The following is a 22,170-nucleotide window of genomic DNA, read 5'->3' on the forward strand; positions in this document are numbered from 1 at the left end:
AACACAACAAAAAGAAAACTTATCTATCTTAACCTATCTTATCATAATGTTAGAGAACTGTTTATCTGAGAAACCTGAAGCCGATGAGCCTCCTCATTTTTCTTCATGGACCTGTAACATCGCCCTCTCACTGTCACCTCACCGTTAACTACACTTGAGACTGTTTCAATACAGTGATTGGGAGAAAGGGCGCAGCATTAGCCATTAATACATTACTGACTCTTATTTTACGGTCGATACAAACAGCAGTAATATTAAAAAGAGGCTGCAAAACAGAAACTCGTCAGCTCATAACCTTCGCTAGCATAGGGCTAATTTAAGCTAAATAAAGATAAACACGTACCTTCATAATCAAACAGGTAACCTTCAACGAAGAACTTGTAGCCTTTATCAAGCTTCGATCTTGAAGTAAGGGACCACTTGTCAGCAAGTCGTTCTACGTCGTTAAGTCGTATTGGTGGCAGATGTGAAAGGGACTGGGTGAACTCCATAATGATGTGCTACTAGCTAAGCGTTCCTAAGCGACACCGGATGTAAACATAACCTGCATCGCGGCAGAACGGAAGTTGTCTGACGTCACGTGAAAAGGGCCTATTAGCCTACTTCGTGGACAACATTAAGTCAAGATTCCTGAGATAAGATTACGGTCAGTGTACGTTTTGATCGTTTGTTTTCCGAGTTAAAATGGAGCAATAATGAATGTGAAAACGGCTAATTGTTTTGTTTTTTAATAAAAAATATAAAAAATGTAATGACTTGACATTTCGATTTTCACATGTGAGTGGTGTTAAATGTGGAATGCCTGTCATTGGTCAAGTGCACAGCTAACACTTCATGTCTTTTCAAAGTAGGCGTTCCCCCTTCCAACTCCATTCTATGAATCTATGATCTGTTAATCTCTTCAACTACACAGAACTGCCTGATTAGCCTGATATGGTGCCGTGGGTGTGTCCAGATTACACCTGTGCGAATCTGTTTGTCCAGCAATGGAATTAAACATCCAACCATGCCTCAAGTGTTGTGCTGAAGGTCCACCACAAACTGGAAGGGTTGTGTGGTCCGGTCCAGAAACAGCCCCTACCCCCTAGAGACTTGTGGAGATCTGGGCAGCAGGTAGTCAAGTGGTAAAGAGTGTTGGGCCAGTAACCGAAAGGTTGCTGGTTTGAATCCCTGAGCCGATTAGGTGAAAAATCTGTCAATGTGGCTTTGAACAAGGAATTTAACCCTAATTGTGCCTGTAAGTCGCTCTGGATAGGTGTGTTTGCTAAATGACAAAAATGTACAAATGTAAATTTGAGAGGATTGGACAGGTGCAAGCAATATGGCCAAAATTCCACCAAGCCAATCAGAGGGTAAAGGTGGAGCTTTCACCATGCCACCACCCATCAATCCCTCTCAGATCTCCACAAGTGTCTAGACTCTGGAGGGAAGGGGCTAGGGGTTGTTTCTGGACAGGCCAAGGGTATTATGGTAGCCCCCCCATGGGTTTTGAGGAGGCGAGAGGACGTGAGGATGCAATTGAGATTTCCCCCTTGTTTCCTCCATTCCTCACCTCCCTTTCAAAGAACATTAGGGGAGAGGAGTGAAGGTTTCTCTCCTCGGGCTCCAATGCACTTTCAAAGAGAGGCAAGGAGTGGAGGAAACAAGGACAGAGGAAGCAAGCGTTTGACGGCTAGTTTTTCAGATTCAGGCGCACGCACACTTACTTACTTACTTACTTACTTTATTGTCCCCATGGGGAAATTTTGTTGCAGTGTCATGTACACATTTAAAGTGGCGTTAAATACAAAACAAGATTGACAATACAACTTTCAATAACAGTCACGCACCAATAAAAGTAAGAAATAAGAAATAAAACATTTAAAACATTTAAAACAAAGACTAGCCTGCTGGCCTTACGGGGTCAATGGGAACATTTGCCCGAGCTATTTAAGAGGGATATCACACCTGGCACAAATGATTGTCTCGTTCTATTTTTCCTGCTGAGGGGTGCCCTATACCTACGCCCAACTCTTCACACACACAATGCTTGAAGAGTTTACTGATTATATAGATTTCATAATTATTATTATTAACGATTTTATTGACAGAACCTTGTTGTTGTTGCTAGGTGGGGTGATGGTCTCATTATGCCTACCTATACTTTTATTCCTGTAACTACACATGTGAAACTGCAAGAAAATCATATTTAAACCTATATTACATTTTGTACAAGACACACATTGGCCCCTTTATTTGTAGAAAGACCCATATACACATATTACAGACACCACCAGTATGTACGGTATTTCCCTCATTAAAATGCAAATCAATTTATAACATTTTTGACATGCATTTTTCTGTCTCTCACTGTTCAAATAAAACTACCATTAAAATTATAGACTGATCATGTCTTCGTCAGTGGGCAAACGTACAAAATCAGCAGGGGATCAAATACTTTTTTCCCCTCACTGTATTTACCATCAATAACATACATTTTCTTCAAGTCTTGAAGTGTAAACAGTAAAGAGGTACAATAGAAAGTAGTTATTTTGTTTTATTCTACACACCAAACTAACAAAGGAATATAAAGTATCATGGAGTGTCTGTTGAGGTAAAAACATCACAGCTGTTGGCCCTAAATACACCCTCCCCTCCCTTCCCCTCCCACATGTAGTGCGGATATCAGGGAATTGTTAATGGTTTGGAACCCCATTTCAGCCAATCAGATGGCAGATCCCTCTGAACCTGTTTTATAAATACAGTTATTCACACCTGTTTTATAAATACAGTTATTCACAAGAAGAAATTACAGAAAAACATCCTTTCCATCTATCTTTCTGTAAGCATTTCAGTTTCAATATAAAAACTTTGGGGAAATACTAAGGTAGGTTCACTTTTTATGACATGATTATTTTGTTCTCAGAAAACTACACGCACGCACACTGACACACACACACCTGCATCTTAACTATTAGATACATTCACAGACTCAGTAAATCTGTAGCATGTTGTGCTTATAGGACCAGCCTATTAGTGGAACATGTGACATGATGGGGCCACGACCCATCAGAGAATGGTGTCCTCGCTCTCTTCAGAGTGTGTACTGTGCTGAGATTTGAGCTGTGACTTCCTCCGTGTTGTGATGGCCGCCCAGACGCGACACAGCATCCCTCCTCTGTGGAGGAAACACAGGAAGTTACAGTAAAAAAACAACAACATTACAGTACAGACCGTTTGTGTGTCACATCCATACACCCTCACACTGCACAGAACAGTGGTCACATCCACATGTATACACATTGACACATATCATTTCAGCGATTCACAGTACAATAACATAACAACCATCCAAACAGAAAACAGTGGGTTTTCCTCATTAGCGCAGATCAGTTGTTTCCTGTTTCTGCTTTAAGGATGTGTGAACATGATTGGAGGAGGCAGTTCACCTTATGGCACAGTACATCAAGTCATCCCTGCAGGCCATGGTGAGGAGACAGTCCAAGGTGAACTCGTGAGAGAGTAACTAGAAACAAAAGCACAGAGTGTGAATTCTACTCACACAACATCAGTGAGAACAAGCCTCTAGCAAACACTGACTGAAACTGAGCTACCTTATAAAGATAATTTAGTCATAATGGATTACTTTTGTATATATTTTTCGTGGTATAGACTTTTGTGACTTGTCATATTATTATGACGTGTATAAGGCTCATTCTTTTCACCAGTTAGATGGTTCATTCCAATCACGTAGTTACCTATCAATCAATAGTCACCCCATATTTTGGTAACCAATCCCACATCATTAAATCACAAAAGTATTTTTGAAGTTCCTTACCTTGTCTATGGTGTCCTGATCTACTGGGATAGCCTTCAGCCAGAAAACCAAGGATTTGACTTCTGGGTTAGAACTTATCTGCAGGGACAACTCTGTATCTACAGGAGGATGAGAAGACAAGTTGGTATGGTCTGGTCACCAGTTCATGCTACTAAGCTGAACATTCTGAGTATTTCAAATGCAGATTTTCAGTAATGGTTAAGGTGTTAGACTGACAGTCACAGGGACTGAGGTTGAGTCCCAGTCGGGGCTATTCGCAACAGTATACGTTAACATGGGTAAAGGAAGTAAACCTGACAGATGCAAAGCAAAAGCGTTAATTAGGGTCTTCTAAACAAAAACAGTCCACCATTTTCCTATGCCAGTTTCTAATCATTATTATGACGGACACATCTGGTTCGAAGTCTCGAATCTCAGCAGCAATGAGCTACACGCCTTAAACTCAAACCAGTAGAGCAGAAATCCACTACCTGAGGGTGAGGTGTGGAGAGATTTAGAAACACAGAGTGTGAATCACAAGGCCTATAGAGCTACCGATTAATACCAAGTTTCTCAATGGCATTACTTCTCTCCATTTTAGGAATATTACAGTAGGCAGGCTGTAACCTGTGGGGCCACTGTCATACCACAAGCTTCAACCTCAAGTGTCTACATGAATACACAAACACGAACGTGCACACACACACACACAGGATTTAACAACTCTTTTGTTGATATTCATAATTGTTTTGGCACTGAGTGTTCGGTCTTGCTACATGCTAAGGTGTGGCAGAGTGACACAGAATTTGGCTCACTAAGGTACTTCACCAGAACTTACAATGGTAACCAACACACCAGCCCTAAATGTGCAGACATTAGCAACAGTCAGACTGCTTTGGGAGGGAGTAGGAGGTGAAAACATTACCTGTGGGTTCTGATGTTTTCCTGGTAGTGTCGATCTGATCCTGTCTCCTCTGGACAGAGTTCCTCAGTAGCTCCTGGTATTCCCTCTCTTTCTCACTCAGCTGGGTCAGCAGTCTGAAACACACACTTAGTCATTATGGACCAGGCCTGAAGTAACAGTACATTTCACTATTTACCCATATCACTTCACTGCCCATATTGTAACTGGTTGCAATCTAATCCTTGGTGGTGTGCTGGCATCGTTCACTGAATCTGTAGGAATTGCCTTCTTTTCTTTCCATTTTAAAGCCCATTATGCTAGAGGTGAAATAAAATGAAACCCCACATCAAATGTGGAATAAAGATTAAAATGGCAATACAAATGCATTTTTGTCATACCAATAAAGCATTTGGAAATGTAATATAAACAGCTAAGTAAATGGTACTGAACCTGCGAGTCTCTAGCCGTAGATCTCTCAGTTCGTGACTGAGGGGACAGTTAGTGTTGTACTGGAGGCCATTGGGCAAGCAAGGGCTTTCTGGAACCTCCTCTATGGTCTCTGTGTCAGCTGGCGCCACCACCTGGTCATCTGACAAAACTGCAGGCAGAGTCTCTGCTAGCTCACTGGGCTGCTGCTCTCTCTCTGGGCTACTCTCCTCCTTCTCAAAGGAAGACTGCAGCTGGAGCTTGAGCTCTGAAAGTCATCAAGGTGTGTGTGAGCAGGAGTGTGTGTGTGGTGTGTGGGGATTTGGGAGGTGGTGAGATTCTTATATACAGTATTATTTTTAATTATTATAATTTTTTGTACTTTTACCCCTTTTTCTCCCCAATTTTCATGATATCCAATTGGTAGTTACAGTCTTGTCCCATCGCTGCAACTCCCCTACGGACTTCGGTGAGGCGAAGGTTGAGAGCCATGCGTCCTCCGAAACACGACCCTGCCAAGCCGCACTGCTTCCTGACACACTGCTCGCTTAACCCGAAAGCCAGCCGCACCAATGTGTCGGAGGAAACACCGTCCAACTGGCGACCGAAGTCAGCTTACCGCCACAAGGAGTCACTAGAGCGCGATGGGACAAGGAAATCCCGGCCAGCCAAACCCTCCCCTAACCCGGACGACGCTGGGCCAATTGTGCGCCACCTCATGGGTATCCCGGTCATGGCTGGCTGTGACACAGCCTGGGATAGAACCCGGGGCTGTAGTGACTCCTCAAGCACTGCAATGCAGTGCCTTAGGCTGCTGCGCCACTCGGGAGGCAGAGGTAGTGAGGTTTTTGAATGGCGGGGATGGACTCAATTCCAAATTCCAGTCATATCATGAAATTGAACTGTAGTTCTATAAGGAATTTCCATGTCCAATTTAACTGATGGAAGTTGATAGAATTGTGCCGGACTCTGCTGGTTCTTACCTGGTAACAGTACAGTGATGGCGTCCTGCACGGCCTGCCTTAGCAGGTTATCCAGAGCAAACATCCAGTGAGGTTTCACCTGCTGCTGCCTCAACACCTTTTTCACCTGCACACACGAGGGAGTGAGAAGAACGGGTTAGCACAACAGTATTGGGTGTGATGCAGAGCCTGTGGTCGAGTGGTAAAACTCCTGGCTATTGACACATACATTATATTTTTTACATTTTCAAACGACTCCCAATGTTCAATCCCACGTCCACCCTTCCCACTGTTTCTCCATCCTTGCCTTGTGATCACTAACTATCTCATACCTGGGGAACCATGTGTGTGAAATATATGGCCAATCAATGACAGTACGTCATCTTTCACGTGCCAGGGAGAAATGGAAACTGGCAGGGCTACTGTCCTCAAGGACTGGCGTTGCAACTCCTGGGTAATGTTCATTATGTACCGAATGAAAAAGAACAGGGAGGGACTACCTGGACTAGTCCAATAAGATGCACCATTTTTTAGTTGCAAGATGTTTGATAATGTTTTCCGTTGCGTGCCCGAATGAACACAAACAACCCTGATCTCCAGGAACCTACCGCGTCCTGGAAGCTGAAGAGCACTGCTTGCAGGTTGTTGAGGGGTACTGCAGTAGCAAGCAGTGTGGAGCGCAACTTCACCAGGCCCTTGGTCAGGTGCCTTCTGTCTGGAGAGCGGATGTTCTCCCGCAGGCAGCCAATCAGCTCAGAGATATGCTCTGAGGTCACGGACGATACGTCTGTCTGCTTAGAGGCAAGGAGAGAGGAAACATTATAAAAGGATTATAGGCAAAGAAACCTACAAATGTCAAATGTAGACAAACACTCATTCTTTCACACCTAACATGTACAGCAAACACCTGATAAGGGTAAACTCAGTCTAAGTGCCTTGTGGTCCTTTGTAGCTCAGTTGGTAGAGCATTGGTGCTTATAACGCCAGGGTAGTGGGTTCGCTTTCCCGGGACCACCCATACGTAAAATGTATGTGCGCATGACTGTAAGTCTGCTAAATGGCATATATTATTATTATTATTATTATTATTATTTCACCATACATTGTCTTTATGCATGCTCCGATCGGTTGAGTGCATGCCCTCATAACAATCCTAAGCCATTGCATTTATCAGGAGTTGACTGTATCTCAATAAGGGATAGATACTTCTCTGGGCCCATATTCAAAAAGCGTCAAAGAGTAGAAGTACTGATCTAAGATCAGGTCCATCCGGTCTTATTTATTATGATCTAAAAGGCAAAACTGATCCTCGAACAGTACTCCTACTCTGACACTCTTGATACATACAGACCAAGATCTCTCTCTCTCTCTCTACCTGAGGTAATGTATTCTGGATGTTGTGCACCACGTCGGTGATGTACTCAGTGAGGATCCTGTGCAGTGTGGCCCTCCTCTCGCTGTCCTTCCTCAGTAGGAACAGGCCCAGGTTCTCCCCTGACGTGGCTGGACTAGCCGTCATGTCCACAGTACTGGGCTCCTCTGACACCCTGGCCACCACAAGGGGGAGACAGAGAGACACCAATGTCACTGAGATAAAACATTCTGCCATACAAATATGGTCTTGGCAATATATAGCATGGGCTCTATCTCAATTGGTTGAAAATCTGACCTCTCCTCTACTCCTCCCTTCTATCTGCAGTGATTGGAAAATAAGACAATATGGTGGAAGCTGGATTTCTCTGACAATTTAGGTTATCTATTGCATTAGATTGCATTTACAGTAAGGCAATGATCTACAATGAAGTTGTTTCACAAATCTGATGTAATTAAATTGGGAACCAGAGGGTATAGCATGTTTTGACTCACGGCAGGAAGCCTCTGGTGCTGGGTTGGCTCTCTGTGATGTAATTTCCTCTGAGGGGGGAGATAGTCCTCCGGAGGTCCCAGGAGCACGACAGGTCCATCCTGTCAGTGTCCCTGTCTGTATCTGTCACACGTATAGACACTGGGACAGACATACTCCGCTGGTAGATGTCACCTACAGGACACAAAGCAGGGCAGAGTCATTAGCACCGTAATGGTGACGGAAATGGCGATGATCATAGCGTTTCTGAATTAGGAAGACAATACACAGACAAGGGCAATAATAATTAATATTTCTGACAATTATGAAAATAATGAATAATAAGTCTGGCGATTGAAACTATAATGATGATTATTCTTTTTTTCCTTTTTTAAAAGGAGATCGAAATTCAGATCCCGTTTTGTATTTTATATGTATTTTTAAAAGAAGCAGAGACGGATAGACAGATAGACAGAGAGACATAGACAGATAGACAGATAGACAGATAGACATAGTAGAGGGCACAAATAGGAGTGGCCAAGAAAGGGCGTGCGTTCCCATCGTCGGGTGGTATGTGGTCCGGAGTAGGCAGTGCTACCACAAGACCAGACTCTGGCACTGATGATGATTGATGATGATAATGATGACTATAAAAATGATGATGACGATAACTATGATGATAATGGTGATTAAAATAACAATCTATAACTATAACAATGATGATTCACCAGCATCCGTAGGCAGTGTGTCAGGCTGGGGCTTGGCCTTCCTCCGGGAGGTGGACTTGAGGAAGGAGTCCTTGAGCAGCTCAGAGGCCGTGGCTCTGTTGTCTGGGTCCGGGGTGAAGCAGCTCATGATGCAGCCTTTGGCCTCACCTGACATACACTCCGGCACCTCCGGGTGGATCTTGAACATACCAACCTAGAGGGAGACGGGAACAGAGTACGTACACTTCAGGGTTATGTTCAGTAGGGCATGCAACGTAAAAAACGTTTTGCAACGGAAACTGAGTTTCTTATTGGACAAGTTCAGGTAGACCCTATCTGTTTCAGTCTGTCTTCAGTTTGATGCTTTATGAACACAACCCTGGTTTCAGCTGGTAAAATTCTTTACAGTCCAGTATTTACCTAGTATTCAGAGGTACCTTACAAGGTATAGGCTACAATGTAATAACATACTAATTACCAAACCTTTTGGTTTCTAAGAGAAAGATTACCTTGAACATTGCTGCCTGTGGGCTGCCCAGCTCGTGGAAGGGTGGTTTCCCTGTGGCCATCTCTATGATGGTACAGCCCAAGGACCAGATGTCTGCAGGCTTCCCATAACCCCGCGGGCCCTGGTCGATGATCTCTGGAGCCATGTACTGCAGGGTCCCTACAACACCACAGAGACATTTAGACACCTGCCTCCACAAACATGTAGGCAACACATGTAAATAATATTCATACCAACAAAGTGAAATATAATGTTCATATGCAAAAAGCATGGCCACATACTCAACCACACTCATACAAAAGCTTCAAAACCCACCCACCCACACACACACCCCCACAAACCTGTAAAGGTCTCTGTGCAGGGGTTGATTCCCGCCAGTCGTTTCGAGGTGCCAAAGTCAGAGATCTTCAGAACACCACTGTAGGTGTTAATCAGCACGTTGTCACCCTGTGAGGAAATTACTAGTTTCTTACACTTGATACACTTTCTGCACAAAACATGGTAACACATTTGTAGTTGGGTAAGCAACATACACCAGGGTCATGCTCAGTAGGGCACAACGTAGCAAAACGATTTGAAATGGAAAACAAAAAGGAGTGTTTCTTAAGTCCAGGAAGTCCCTCCCTGTTTCACTCAGTTTTCTGCCGTTTGGTCCCTAATGAACACGACCCAGCTCTGACAATGTGAATAAAAATCTGCTGTGGCATTGGTACTTTTTTGAACATTTATTTAGCAACAACAACAAATGGTAATCTTGCTGACACCTCACCTTGATGTCTCTGTGGACTATCTGGTTGTCATGGAGATACTTAAGGCCTTCCAGGATCTGCTTGGTGTAGAAAATGATGGTGGCCTCATTGTCTTTCAGGGGTCCCCATTTGGAACGCAGGAGAGAGGACAAGCTTCCTACATGGGAGAGATGACATTGGAATGGGTTACGGTTAGATATGCAAGGGATTCAATTTAGGATTTGCAACACCTCTGGGCCTCATTTCCCAGTTGCAATGTAACTTAAGCATTACGATGACGTACCAGATGCATCGTTATTTACGAGCCAACGACAGTGTTTTCCCAAACAACTTAGTGCGTCGTTATACCACGTGTCGATAGTGATAGGATCGAAAGAAAAGCACCGCTGCTTTCGGAACAGATTTCTCCATTCAAATCTTAACATTAGAATGATTCCACAATACTGACCAAGGATCAGCTCCTAGAGAAATATTACCACCTACGGCTGCAAATTGGCTATTGAGGCGGCTTATTATGCTTACCCAATAATAATTCACTAAATCACCGATTGGGCACATGTTGTCACACATCATGAAACACTTTGAAGCAAAAATGACAGACAATATCCTAGACGCAAAATAGAACTCAATTGATTTAACATGACATTGATTTCAATATGATTGAAATAGCCTATGTAGGCTATGTATCTTTTAATGCAGTCATCTCGGTTTTCATTCGATGCATACTTTTATTCTTCACTTGTTTGTAACAATTGCAAATACTTTGGCAACTTTGTATTTGTAGTCATCTTGGTTCTGAGGATATCGGCAGTCCCAGTCAGACAGATGGCATAAACATCTTGATTCTATGTTTAGCAAAGATCTTCAAGATCTTTAGCAAATAATAAAGTGATGCGAAAGGGCAAAAAAGCATCGAACGATGCACTTTGGCTGCTCTACGAGTGGTCTGAATCACTAGATGTGCCACATTACTAACGAAGGCTCTGGGAAACACCTCGGCTTATAAAGATACATCGTAAGAAGGTTATAACGATGATCTTAGCGCTATGAAGGCTCTGGGAAACAAGGCCCAGGATATTCACAATGATAAGATGTCTGAAGTATTTTCACTTTTTATAACACTGGTATATCAGTGACTTCATTGTATTGTGAAATCCATTTTTCTCAATTGTTGGGATACTGGAAACACCCACACTTCCTGTGTGATATCCTGCCTGTAGCTATTGCACTGAATTAGACACACACACACACACACACACACACGCAGACACACAAACACCAAAAAGACCTCCAGACACAGACTTCCTAGAAACTAAAATACGATCATTTCGTAACATTATGGTGGTTTTCACTAACCCTTCACAAACGCATGTAGCTGAAATTGTAGGGTGTGATTTGTGCCGTCCTTTTCATAATGATAACATGTGAATGCTATCCCCTCCTTTTTATTCTCACTTATGTGATTGCTCCATACTGAGTCAGTGATGCTTCCCAACATAGGTGTAATGACAACGCCTCTTCCCCCTCAGGAGGCTGAAAATATTTGGCTTCTCTCTGCTACTGCACTGCAAGCGGTAACGGAACACCAAGTCTGGGACCAAAAGGCTCCTGAACAGCTTCTACACCCAAGCCATAATACTGCTGAACAGTTACTCAAATGGCTACCCAGACTATTTATAGTGCATTCGGAAAGTATTCAGACCCCTTGACGTTTTCCACTTTGTTATGTTACAGCCTTATTCTAAAATTGATTAAATAGATTTTTCGTCATAAATCTACACACAGTACCCCATAAGGACAAAGCAAAAACAGGTTTTAGAAATGTTAGCAAATGTATTAAAAATACAAACGGAAATATTATATTTACATAACTATTCAGACCCTTTACTCAGTACTTTGTTGAAGCACCTTTGGCAGCGATTACTGCCTCGAGTCTTCTTGGGTACGTATGACGCTACAAGCTTGGCACACCTGTATTTGGGGAGTTTCTCCCATTCTTCTCTGCAGATCCTCTCAAGCTCTGTCAGGTTGGATGGGGAGTGTCACTGCACAGCTATTTACAGGTCTTTCCAGAGATCAGGTTCAAGTCTGGGCTCCTGCTGGGCCACTCAAGGACATTCAGAGACTTGTCCGAAGCCACTCCTGCATTGTCTTGGCTGTGAGTTTAAGGTCGTTGTCCTGTTGGAAGGTGAAGCTTCACCCAAGTCTAAGGTCCCGAGTGCTCTGGAGCAGGTTTTCATCAAGGATCTCGCTGTACTTTGCTCCGTTCATCTTTCCCTCGATCCTGACTATTCTCCCAGTCCCTGCCGCTGAAAAACAGACGTGACGCTTGGCATTCAGGCCAAAGAGATCAATCTTGGTTTCATCAGTCCAGAGAATCTTGTTTCTCATGGTCAGAGTCCTTTAGGTGCCTTTTGGCAAACTCCAAGCGGGCTGTCATGTGCATTACTGAGGAGTGGCTTCCGTCTGGCCACTCTACCATAAAGGCCTGATTGGTGGAGTGCTGCAGAGATGGTTGTCCTCCTGGAAGGTTCTCCCATCTCCACAGAGGAACTCTGGAGCTCTGCCAGAGTGACCATCGGGTTCTTGGTCGCCTTCCTGACCAAGGCCCTTCTCCCCCAATTGCTCAGTTTGCCCGGGCGGCCAGCTCTAGGAAGAGTCTTGGTGGTTCCAAACTTCTTCCATTTAAGAATTATGGAGGCCACTGTGTTCTTGGGGACCTTCAATGCTGCAGACATTTTTTGGTACCCCTTCCCCAGATCTGTGCCTCAACACGATCCTGTCTCGGAGCTCTACAGACAATTCCTTCGACTTCATGGCTTGGTTTTTGTTCTGACATGCACTGTCAACTGTGGGACCTTATCTAGACAGGTATGTGCCTGTCCAAATCATGTCCAATCAACTGACTTTACCACAGGTGGACTCCAATCCAGTTGTAGAAACATCTCAATGATGATCAATGGAAACAGGATGCACCGGAGATCAATTTCGAGTGTCATAGAAAAGGGTCTGAATACCTATGTAAATAAGGTATTTCCGTTTTTTATTTGTAATACATTTGCACAAAAAAAACATGTTTTCGCCTTTTCATTATGGGGTAGTTGTCAGGGCGCGTTGTAAGTGTAGTGTAGGAAATCAAACGCAGGACGCCGACCGAATGTTCCAAAAGCTGTATTACTGGCCCAAACACAGGCAACAGGACAACTAAGCCCGACAGCAAAAACACGCACGAAGGCGAAAGGCAAATGCGCACTAACAGGTGCGACAAAATGAAACGGTGCACACACAAGTGCAAATAAGCTCCAGCACAGTGGAGAAATACGCTCAACCGAGCAAAACACAACACTGACGGAAACAATCATACACAACACTAGACAAACACAACGAGAAACTTATAGGACACTAATTACGTACAAACAGAAACAGGTGCGGAAACAAACAGACAAAAGCAAACGAACATGAAACATCTATCGGTGGCAGCTAGAATTCCGGAGGCGGCGAACGCCGAAGCCTGCCCGAACAAGGGAGAGAGGCAGCCTCGCCGAACCGCGTGACAGTACCCCCCCTTGACGCGCGGCTCCAGACGTGCGCCGACTCCGGCCTCGGGGCGACCAGGGGACGCGGCACAGGGCGCGTCGGATGCCTCCGATGGAACTCCGTCAGGAGCGACGGGTCCAACACGTCTCTCCTCGGCACCCAGCACCGCTCCTCCGGACCGTACCCCTCCCACTCCACTAGATACTGGAGACCCCCATCCGACGTCTCGAATCCAAGATGGATCTCACGGAGTACGCCGGTGCCCCCTCGATGTCCAACGGGGCGGAGGAGTCTCCAAGATCTCATCTTCTTGGAGTGGGCCCGCTACCACCCGGCCTGAGAAGGGACACATGGAACGAGGGGTTAATACACTTATACTCCACAGGTAGCTGTAATCTATAACATACCTCGTTCAACCTTCTCAGGACTTTAAATGGCCCTACAAACCGCCGACCCAGTTTCCGACAGGGCAGGCGGAGGGGCAGGTTTCTGGTAGAGAGCCAGACTCGATCACCAGGTGCGTACACCGGTGCCTCACTGCGGTGGAGATCAGCGCTCGCCTTCTGACGTCGGAGGGCCCGCTGCAGGTGGACGTGTGCAGCGTTCCAAGTCTCCTCCGAGCGCCGCGCCCACTCATCCACCGCAGGAGCCTCGATCTGGCTCTGCTGCCAGGGTGCCAGAACCGGCTGGTAACCTAACACACATTGAAATGGAGTTAGGTTAGTGGAGGAATGGCGTAGGGGAATTCTGGGCCATCTCGGCCCAGGGAACGTACCTTGACCACTCCTCCGGCCGGTCCTGGCAGTATGTTCTGAGAAACCTACCCACATCCTGGTTTACGCGTTCCACCTGCCCATTGCTCTCCGGGTGGTAACCCGAGGTGAGGCTCACCGAGACCCCCAACCGCTCCATAAACGCTCTCCAGACTCTGGAGGTGAATTGGGGACCCCGATCAGCCACAATGTCCTCGGGTACCCCGTAGTGCCGGAACACATGGGTAAACAGTGCCTCGGCAGTTTGCAGGGGCCGTGGGAAGACCCGGCATGGGGAGCAAACGACAGGCCTTAGAGAACCGGTCCACAACGACCAGGATGGTAGTATTCCCTTGGGAGAGGGGAAGGTCTGTTATAAAGTCCACTGAGAGGTGGGACCATGGCCGTTGTGGAACGGGCAGGGGTAGCAACTTACCCCTAGGTAGATGTCTAGGCGCCTTACACTGGGCGCACACCGAGCAGGAGGAAACATAAACCCTCACATCCCTTGCCAACGTGGGCCACCAGTACTTGGCACTAAGACAGTGCACTGTCCGGCCGATACCCGGATGTCCAGAGGAGGGTGACGTGTGAGCCCAATAGATCAATCGATCCCGAACCTCGAGCGGAACGTACTTCCGACCCTCCGGGCACTGTGGTGGACTAGGGTCGGTGCGTGCGCCCGCTCGAGTTCAGCATCGACCTCCCACACTACCGGTGCCACCAGACACGACTCAGGCAGTATGGGAGTGGGCTCCACGGACCTCTCCTCCGCGTCATACCGCCGAGACAGCGCATCTGCCTTGCCATTCTGTGACCCAGGGATGTACGTGATCTTAAAAGTAAACCTGGTCAAGAACATACTCCATCTTGCCTGGCGAGGGTTCAGCCTCCTCGCCGCCCGGATGTACTCCAGGTTACGGTGGTCCGTCAAAATGAGGAAAGGGTGTTGAGCCCCCTCAAGCCAGTGCCTCCACACCTTTAGAGCCTGTACCACGGCTAACAGCTCCCTGTCCCCTACGTCATAGTTCCGCTCCGCTGGACTGAGCTTCTTAGAATAAAAGCACAGGGGCGGAGTTTAGGTGTCGCGCCAGATCGGTGTGAAAGCACGGCTCCTAAACCGGCCTCCGCACGTCCACCTCTACTTGGAGCGGCAAAGAGGATCCGGATGCGCCAGCACCGGGGCCGAGGTAAACAGGTCCTTCAGCCTCCCAAACGCCCTGTCCGCCTCGGCCGACCACTGCAGACGCACCGGACCCCCCTTCAACAGAGACGTGATGGGAGCTGCCACCTGTCCAAAACCCCGGATAAACCTCCTGTAGTAATTTGCAAACCCCAAAAACTGCTGCACCACCTTCACAGTGGTTGGTGTTTGCCAATTACGCACGGCCCGACACCCGGTCTACCTCCATCTTCACCCCCTGACGCAGACAACTGATAACCCAAAAGGAGACCGACTCCTGGAAAAACAGACACTTCTCTGCCTTCACATACAGGTCGTGCTCCACCAGCCTCCGCAACACCCTGCGCACCAGGGCCACATGCTCGACACGGGTAGGTGAGTACACGAGAATGTCATCAATGTACACCACCACCCCCTGCCCCTGCATGTCCCTGAAGATCTCATCCACAAATGATTGGAAAACTGATGGAGCGTTCATCAACCCGTATGGCATGACCAGATACTCGTAATGGCCCGAGGTGGTACTAAAGGCTGTTTTCCATTCATCACCCTCCCTGATGCGCACCAAGTTGTACGCGCTCCTGAGATCTAGTTTCGTGAAGAAACGCGCCCCATGCAACGACTCAGTCATGGTCGCAATCAGCGGGAGTGGATAACTATACTTCACCGTAATCTGATTGAGACCACGGTAATCGATGCATGGGCGCAAACCACCATCCTTTTTCTTCACGAGGACGCGGGGGAAGTGGACGGCCGTATGTATCCTTGTCTCAGCGATTCGTCTATGTAAATCTCCATAGCTTTCTTCTCCTCCTGAGACAGAGGATACACATGGCTCCGTGGGAGCGCAGCTCCTGCCTGGAGGTTTATCGCACAATCCCCCTGCCTGGGGTGGCAACCGTGTCGCCCTCGCCTTACTAAACGCAATAGCCAAATCCCCATACTCAGGTGGAACGTGCAATGCGGGCACCTGGTTTGGACTCTCCACCGAGGTAGCCCCTACGGAAACGCCCAAACATCTACCCACACACTGAGCAGACCACTCCATCAGAGCCCTCTCCTGCCACGAAATCACTGGGTTATGGGTACTCAACCAGGGCATGCCCAGCACCACCGGATCGCAGGAGAGTCAATCAGGAACAGCTGAATCATCTCCTGATGATCCCCCTGCGCACCCATCCTAAGTGGCGCCCGTGACCTCCCTGATTAAGCCCGTACCCAACGGACGACTATCTAGGGCGTGAACGGGAAAAGGAACATCAACAGGAATGAGGGGAATCCCTAACGCTAAACAAAACTTTTTATCAATAAAATTCCCAGCCGCGCCTGAATCTACCAGCGCCTTATGCTGGGAATGAGGTGCTACCTGTGGAAAACGTACAGGCATACAAAAATGGGCAACAGAGAGCTCTGGGTGAGTGGGCGCCTACTCACCTGGAGGGAATCCCCAGTGCGGGACCTGTCGTCATCTCCCCCTAGGAGGCCATCCCCAGCACCTAGCCGCGGTGTGTCCTCCCCGACCACAGTTGGTGCAGTGGATGGACCCCCTAGCCTGCCGACTCCTCCTCTCTCTAGCGCCAGCGCCCCGAGCTCCATGGGACAAGGCTCGGAGGCGCTGGAGGGTGGAATGGAGGGCCCCTCCAGAGGACGTCCGCGGGTAGCCAGCAGGGTATCCAGCCTGATGGACATATCAACCAGCTGGTCGAAAGTGAGGCTGGTGTCCCTACACGCCAGCTCCCGACGGACGTCCTCTCGTAGGCTGCATCGGTATAGATCGATGAGGGCCCGATCATTCCACCCTGCATCTGCCGCTTAGTCACGGAATCAGCGCGAATTCCTGGGCACTTCTCCTCCCCTGCCGGAGGAAGACCAGACGCTCCCCGCCGCTTTCCCCTCCGGGGATGGTCAAACACCGCCCTGAAGCGGCGGGAGAACTTCGGTGTACGTAATCGTTGTGGCGTCGATCTTCCTCCACTCCGCGTTGGCCCACTCCAACGCTTTCCCGGCCAGGCAGGAGATCAGGCGGACACGCTCTCATGCCCTGAAGGTGCCGGGTGCACTGTGGCCAGGTATAGCTCTACCTGGAGCAGGAATCCCCTGACACCCAGCCGCGGTCCCGTCGTAGGCCCTCGGGAGAGATAGTCGGACTCCTCGAGGTTCCGGCGCTGGAATGGGCGGGCTGGCCGATGGTGCTGGCAGGGCGGGCGGCGGTGGAGGCGAACCCCAGCCTCGGAGTGTGATAATCACCTCCTGCAGGGCGGTCCCCATCTGCAGGAGCTGCTCTTGCTGGTCCCGAACCTGGGCTTCCAGTCTCGTCTGGGCTGCTTCGGCTCCTGCTGATTCCATTGGTGGTGTATGATTCTGTCAGGGCGTGTTGTAAGTGTAGTGTAGGAAATCAACGCAGGACGCTCGACCGAATGTTCCAAAAGCTGTATTACTGGCCCAAACACAGGCAACAGGACAACTAAGCCCGACAGCAAAAACACGCACGAAGGCGAAGGCAAATGCGCACTAACAGGTGCGACAAAATGAAACGGTGCACACACAAGTGCAAATAAGCTCCAGCACAGTGGAGAAATACGCTCAACCGAGCAAAACACAACACTGACGGAAACAATCATACACAACACTAGACAAACACAACGAGAAACTTATAGGACACTAATTACGTACAAACAGAAACAGGTGCGGAAACAAACAGACAAAAGCAAACGAACATGAAACATCTATCGGTGGCAGCTAGAATTCCGGAGACGACGAACGCCGAAGCCTGCCCGAACAAGGGAGAGAGGCAGCCTCGGCCGAAACCGTGACAGTAGTGTGTGAAGATTGAGATGGTTTTTTTTTTGTTTGATTTTTTAAAATCAATTTTAGAATAAGGCTGTAATGTAACAAAATGTGGAAAAGTCAAGGGGTCTGAATACTTTCCGAATATATTGACCCCCATTTTTTTGTTTTTTTGCACTGACATTCTTGCACTGGCTCTCTGCACACTCACTGGACTCTACCCACAGACTCACGCATACTACACTGACACTCCCACAAACACACACGCGCACACACACACACACACACATATTGACGCCACACACACTCACAGACACACACGCTGCTGCTACTTCTTGGACAGTGGGGAAAAAAAGTATTTAGTCAGCCACCAATTGTGCAAGTTCTCCCACTTAAAAAGATGAGAGAGGCCTGTAAATTTTCATCATAGGTACACGTCAACTATGACAGCCAAAATGAGAAGAAAAAAATCCAGAATATCACATTGTAGGATTTTTTATGAATTTATTTGCAAATTAGTATTTGGTCAATAACAAAAGTTTCTCAATACTTTGTTATATACCCTTTGTTGGCAATGACACAGGTCAAACGTTTTCTGTAAATCTTCACAAGGTTTTTACACACTGTTGCTGGTATTTTGGCCCATTCCTCCATGCAGATCTCCTCTAGAGCAGTGATGTTTTGGGGCTGTCGCTGGGCAACACGGACTTTCAACTCCCTCCAAAGATTTTCTATGGGGTTGAGATCTGGAGACTGGCTAGGCCACTCCAGGACCTTGAAATGCTTCTTACGAAGCCACTCCTTCGTTGCCCGGGCGGTGTGTTTGGGATCATTGTCATGCTGAAAGACCCAGCCACGTTTCATCTTCAATGCCCTTGCTGATGGAAGGAGGTTTTCACTCAAAATCTCACGATACATGGCCCCATTCATTCTTTCCTTTACACGGATCAGTCGTCCTGGTCCCTTTGCAGAAAAAACAGCCCCAAAGCATGATGTTTCCACCCCCATGCTTCACAGTAGGTATGGTGTTCTTTGGATGCAACTCAGCATTCTTTGTCCTCCAAACACGACGAGTTGAGTTTTTACCAAAAAGTTCTATTTTGGTTTCATCTGACCATATGACATTCTCCCCAATCCTCTTCTGGATCATCCAAATGCACTCTAGCAAACTTCAGATGGGCCTGGACATGTACTGGCTTAAGCAGGGGGACACGTCTGGCACTGCAGGATTTGAGTCCCTGGCGGCGTAGTGTGTTACTGATGGTAGGCTTTGTTACATTGGTCCCAGCTCTCTGCAGGTCATTCACTAGGTCCCCCCGAGTGGTTCTGGGATTTTTGCTCAAATTTCTTGTGATCATTTTGACCCCACGGGGTGAGATCTTGCGTGGAGCCCCAGATCGAGGGAGATGATCAGTGGTCTTGTATGTCTTCCATTTCCTAATAATTGCTCCCACAGTTGATTTCTTCAAACCAAGCTGCTTACCTATTGCAGATTCAGTCTTCCCAGCCTGGTGCAGGTCTACAATTTTGTTTCTGGTGTCCTTTGACAGCTCTTTGGTTTTGGCCATAGTGGAGGTTGGAGTGTGACTGTATGAGGTTGTGGACAGGTGTCTTTTATACTGATAACAAGTTCAAACAGGTGCCATTAATACAGGTAACGAGTGGAGGACAGAGGAGCCTCTTAAAGAAGAAGTTACAGGTCTGTGAGAGCCAGAAATCTTGCTTGTTTGTAGGTGACCAAATACTTATTTTCCACTATAATTTGCAAATATATTAATTAAAAATCCTACAATGTGTTTTTCTGGATTTTCTTTTCTCAATTTGTCTGTCATAGTTGACATGTACCTATGATGAAAATTACAGGCCTCTCTCATCTTTTTAAGTGGGAGAACTTGCACAATTGGTGGCTGACTAAATACTTTATTGTAATTTAATTGTGTTACAATTTCCTTTTTTTGGCCATTTCCTTTTATTTCTTATTTTTTACTCTGCATTGTTAGGAAAAGGCTTGTAAGTAAGCATTTCACAGTAAAGTCTACACCTATTGTATTCGGCACGTGACAAATAACATTTGATTTGAATGACAGTTTCATATTTAGGGGAGCAGAGAAAGATGAGCAATACTGAAAGTATTGATGCGAGAATGAGTGAATACAGTACCAGAGTGTGTGAGTGGTGGAGAGAGAATGAGTGAATACAGTACCAGACTGTGTGAGTGGTGGAGAGAGAATGAGTGAATACAGTACCAGACTGTGTGAGTGGTGGAGAGAGAATGAGTGAATACAGTACCAGACTGTGTGAGTGGTGGAGAGAGAATGAGTGAATACAGTACCAGACTGTGTGAGTGGTGGAGAGAGAATGAGTGAATACAGTACCAGACTGTGTGAGTGGTGGAGAGAGAATGAGTGAATACAGTACCAGACTGTGTGAGTGGTGGAGAGAGAATGAGTGAATACAGTACCAGAGTGTGTGAGTGGTGGAGAGAGAATGAGTGAATACAGTACCAGACTGTGTGAGTGGTGGAGAGAGAATGAAAGGCGAATGAGTAGTAGAGAGACACACAAACTGAATACTGAAACCATTAGCTATATGGCAGTTTAAAAGTTAAAGCAGGTCAGTATAAAATTAGCAAAACTTCTGTTAGTGAGAGAGTGAATGAATACTGTACATACTGAGTGAAGGAGTGATAGAGAGAAAGACTGAAAGACAGACAATTTGTAGTAGAGAGAGGCACAAAAGTTGAAATTTGAACACTGAATAAACTGGTTCAATGTGACCTGGTTTATGGGACAATAGAAACAGAATGAGATTTAATCTAGAATATATTTGAAATAGATTATATTTTTATGCTCTGTACCTCCAGGAACCTCCTCCATAAATATCTTGATGAAGCCGTCCTGACTCAGAGAGCCCAGGTACTGAACGATGTTCCTGTGCTTCAGCCTCTTGTGCAGAGCCATCTCCTCATGCAGAGGCTGGGAGTAACTGAGATTCACACAGAGATGGTGAGAAAACCAACAGTTAGCATTGGCACTAGATTAGCATAGCATTAGCACATTAGCAAATGGGACAGTGTACATCTGCCATTATAACAACATTGCTACAAAACATAAACGATGTTAGCGCTAGCTGTGCTGTCATTGAAAAACAACATAAAATTCACACACTCTAATCTTGCAGTTGTGCTGACATTGACATGGTGTAGCTGTGACCCATATATACTGTATGAATATGATGAGAGCTTTCCAAGCACCCGTAATGTGCTGCTTTGGTCTATGTGGCCATTAGTTCCACAGAGGAACTAAGTACTAACATTTCTTCAACTATGGGGCTAAGGTCTTAGTCAAGGTCGAAGGCTCGTAAACAAGGAATGGGAAAAATCTAAATAGACATCCATCTCTTCAGGGAGTAGATTCCAGTGTAGAGCTATGGGGACACTGGACAAATAGTTTTCCTCCACAGAGAAACATTTCACATTTGGCATGCTGAGGAAAACATCTGTACATTCATCATTCTCATCGTTTCGCTCACAATTGTATAATATATTATACGTATTAGGCTAAAATAATCATTTAGATTTACGGTATAATTTGCAAAGACATGTAGCCTGGTCACAGATCTGTTTGTGCTGTCGTGTCAACAACTATGGTCATTGTTTGACAAAACAGCAAAAACAGATCTGGGACCAGGCAAAAAAAAAAAGGGGAAATGCGTTTTCCATACGTGCTGTCTTTCTCTGGGATCTCCTTTATGGCGATGCGGACTTGGTTGCTCAGGTCCCTCCCAGCATACACCACGCCATAGGTTCCTTTACCCAGAACCACCTTCTCTCCATTTTCGCTGGTCTCATAGATAAACTGCAGGAGGTAAGGGAGAAGGTTTCATTCAACAGGAAGATGGGTGTGAAACTAAATGTGTGTGTGTGTCATTGAAAATGTGTTTTAGAGAGTGTGTGGGTTAGAAATATTGCAAAGAATGTCACAAGCAACCACAACAGAAAAGGTTGAGTGAGAGCG

At 46.4% G+C, this 22,170-nt stretch overlaps 1 protein-coding gene across 2 annotated transcripts in view; it reads right to left on the minus strand.

Annotated features, from left to right (window-relative positions):
• Window positions 1-2,385: 2,385 nt before the first annotated feature.
• The window catches only part of LOC121542150 (mitogen-activated protein kinase kinase kinase 5-like), a 39,376-nt gene continuing 19,591 nt past the window's right edge, over window positions 2,386-22,170 (minus strand). The window contains exons 14-28 of one of the 2 annotated variants that reach the window (XM_041851640.2): window positions 21,878-22,011; window positions 21,012-21,139; window positions 9,916-10,052; window positions 9,488-9,593; window positions 9,148-9,305; window positions 8,660-8,852; window positions 7,955-8,126; window positions 7,464-7,635; window positions 6,697-6,882; window positions 6,110-6,215; window positions 5,151-5,394; window positions 4,722-4,834; window positions 3,818-3,915; window positions 3,429-3,505; window positions 2,386-3,157 (exon numbers count right to left, since the gene is read on the minus strand). In XM_041851640.2, the coding sequence (XP_041707574.1) occupies window positions 3,049-3,157; window positions 3,429-3,505; window positions 3,818-3,915; window positions 4,722-4,834; window positions 5,151-5,394; window positions 6,110-6,215; window positions 6,697-6,882; window positions 7,464-7,635; window positions 7,955-8,126; window positions 8,660-8,852; window positions 9,148-9,305; window positions 9,488-9,593; window positions 9,916-10,052; window positions 21,012-21,139; window positions 21,878-22,011 (2,133 nt within the window). In that variant the 3' untranslated portion in view covers window positions 2,386-3,048. The remainder of the gene's footprint in view (window positions 3,158-3,428; window positions 3,506-3,817; window positions 3,916-4,721; window positions 4,835-5,150; window positions 5,395-6,109; window positions 6,216-6,696; window positions 6,883-7,463; window positions 7,636-7,954; window positions 8,127-8,659; window positions 8,853-9,147; window positions 9,306-9,487; window positions 9,594-9,915; window positions 10,053-21,011; window positions 21,140-21,877; window positions 22,012-22,170) is intronic. The other variant, XM_041851641.2, reaches the window with a different exon arrangement.

The sequence above is a fragment of the Coregonus clupeaformis genome, chromosome 17, assembly GCF_020615455.1.
Source record: "Coregonus clupeaformis isolate EN_2021a chromosome 17, ASM2061545v1, whole genome shotgun sequence".
Taxonomy (NCBI): Eukaryota; Metazoa; Chordata; class Actinopteri; order Salmoniformes; family Salmonidae; genus Coregonus; species Coregonus clupeaformis.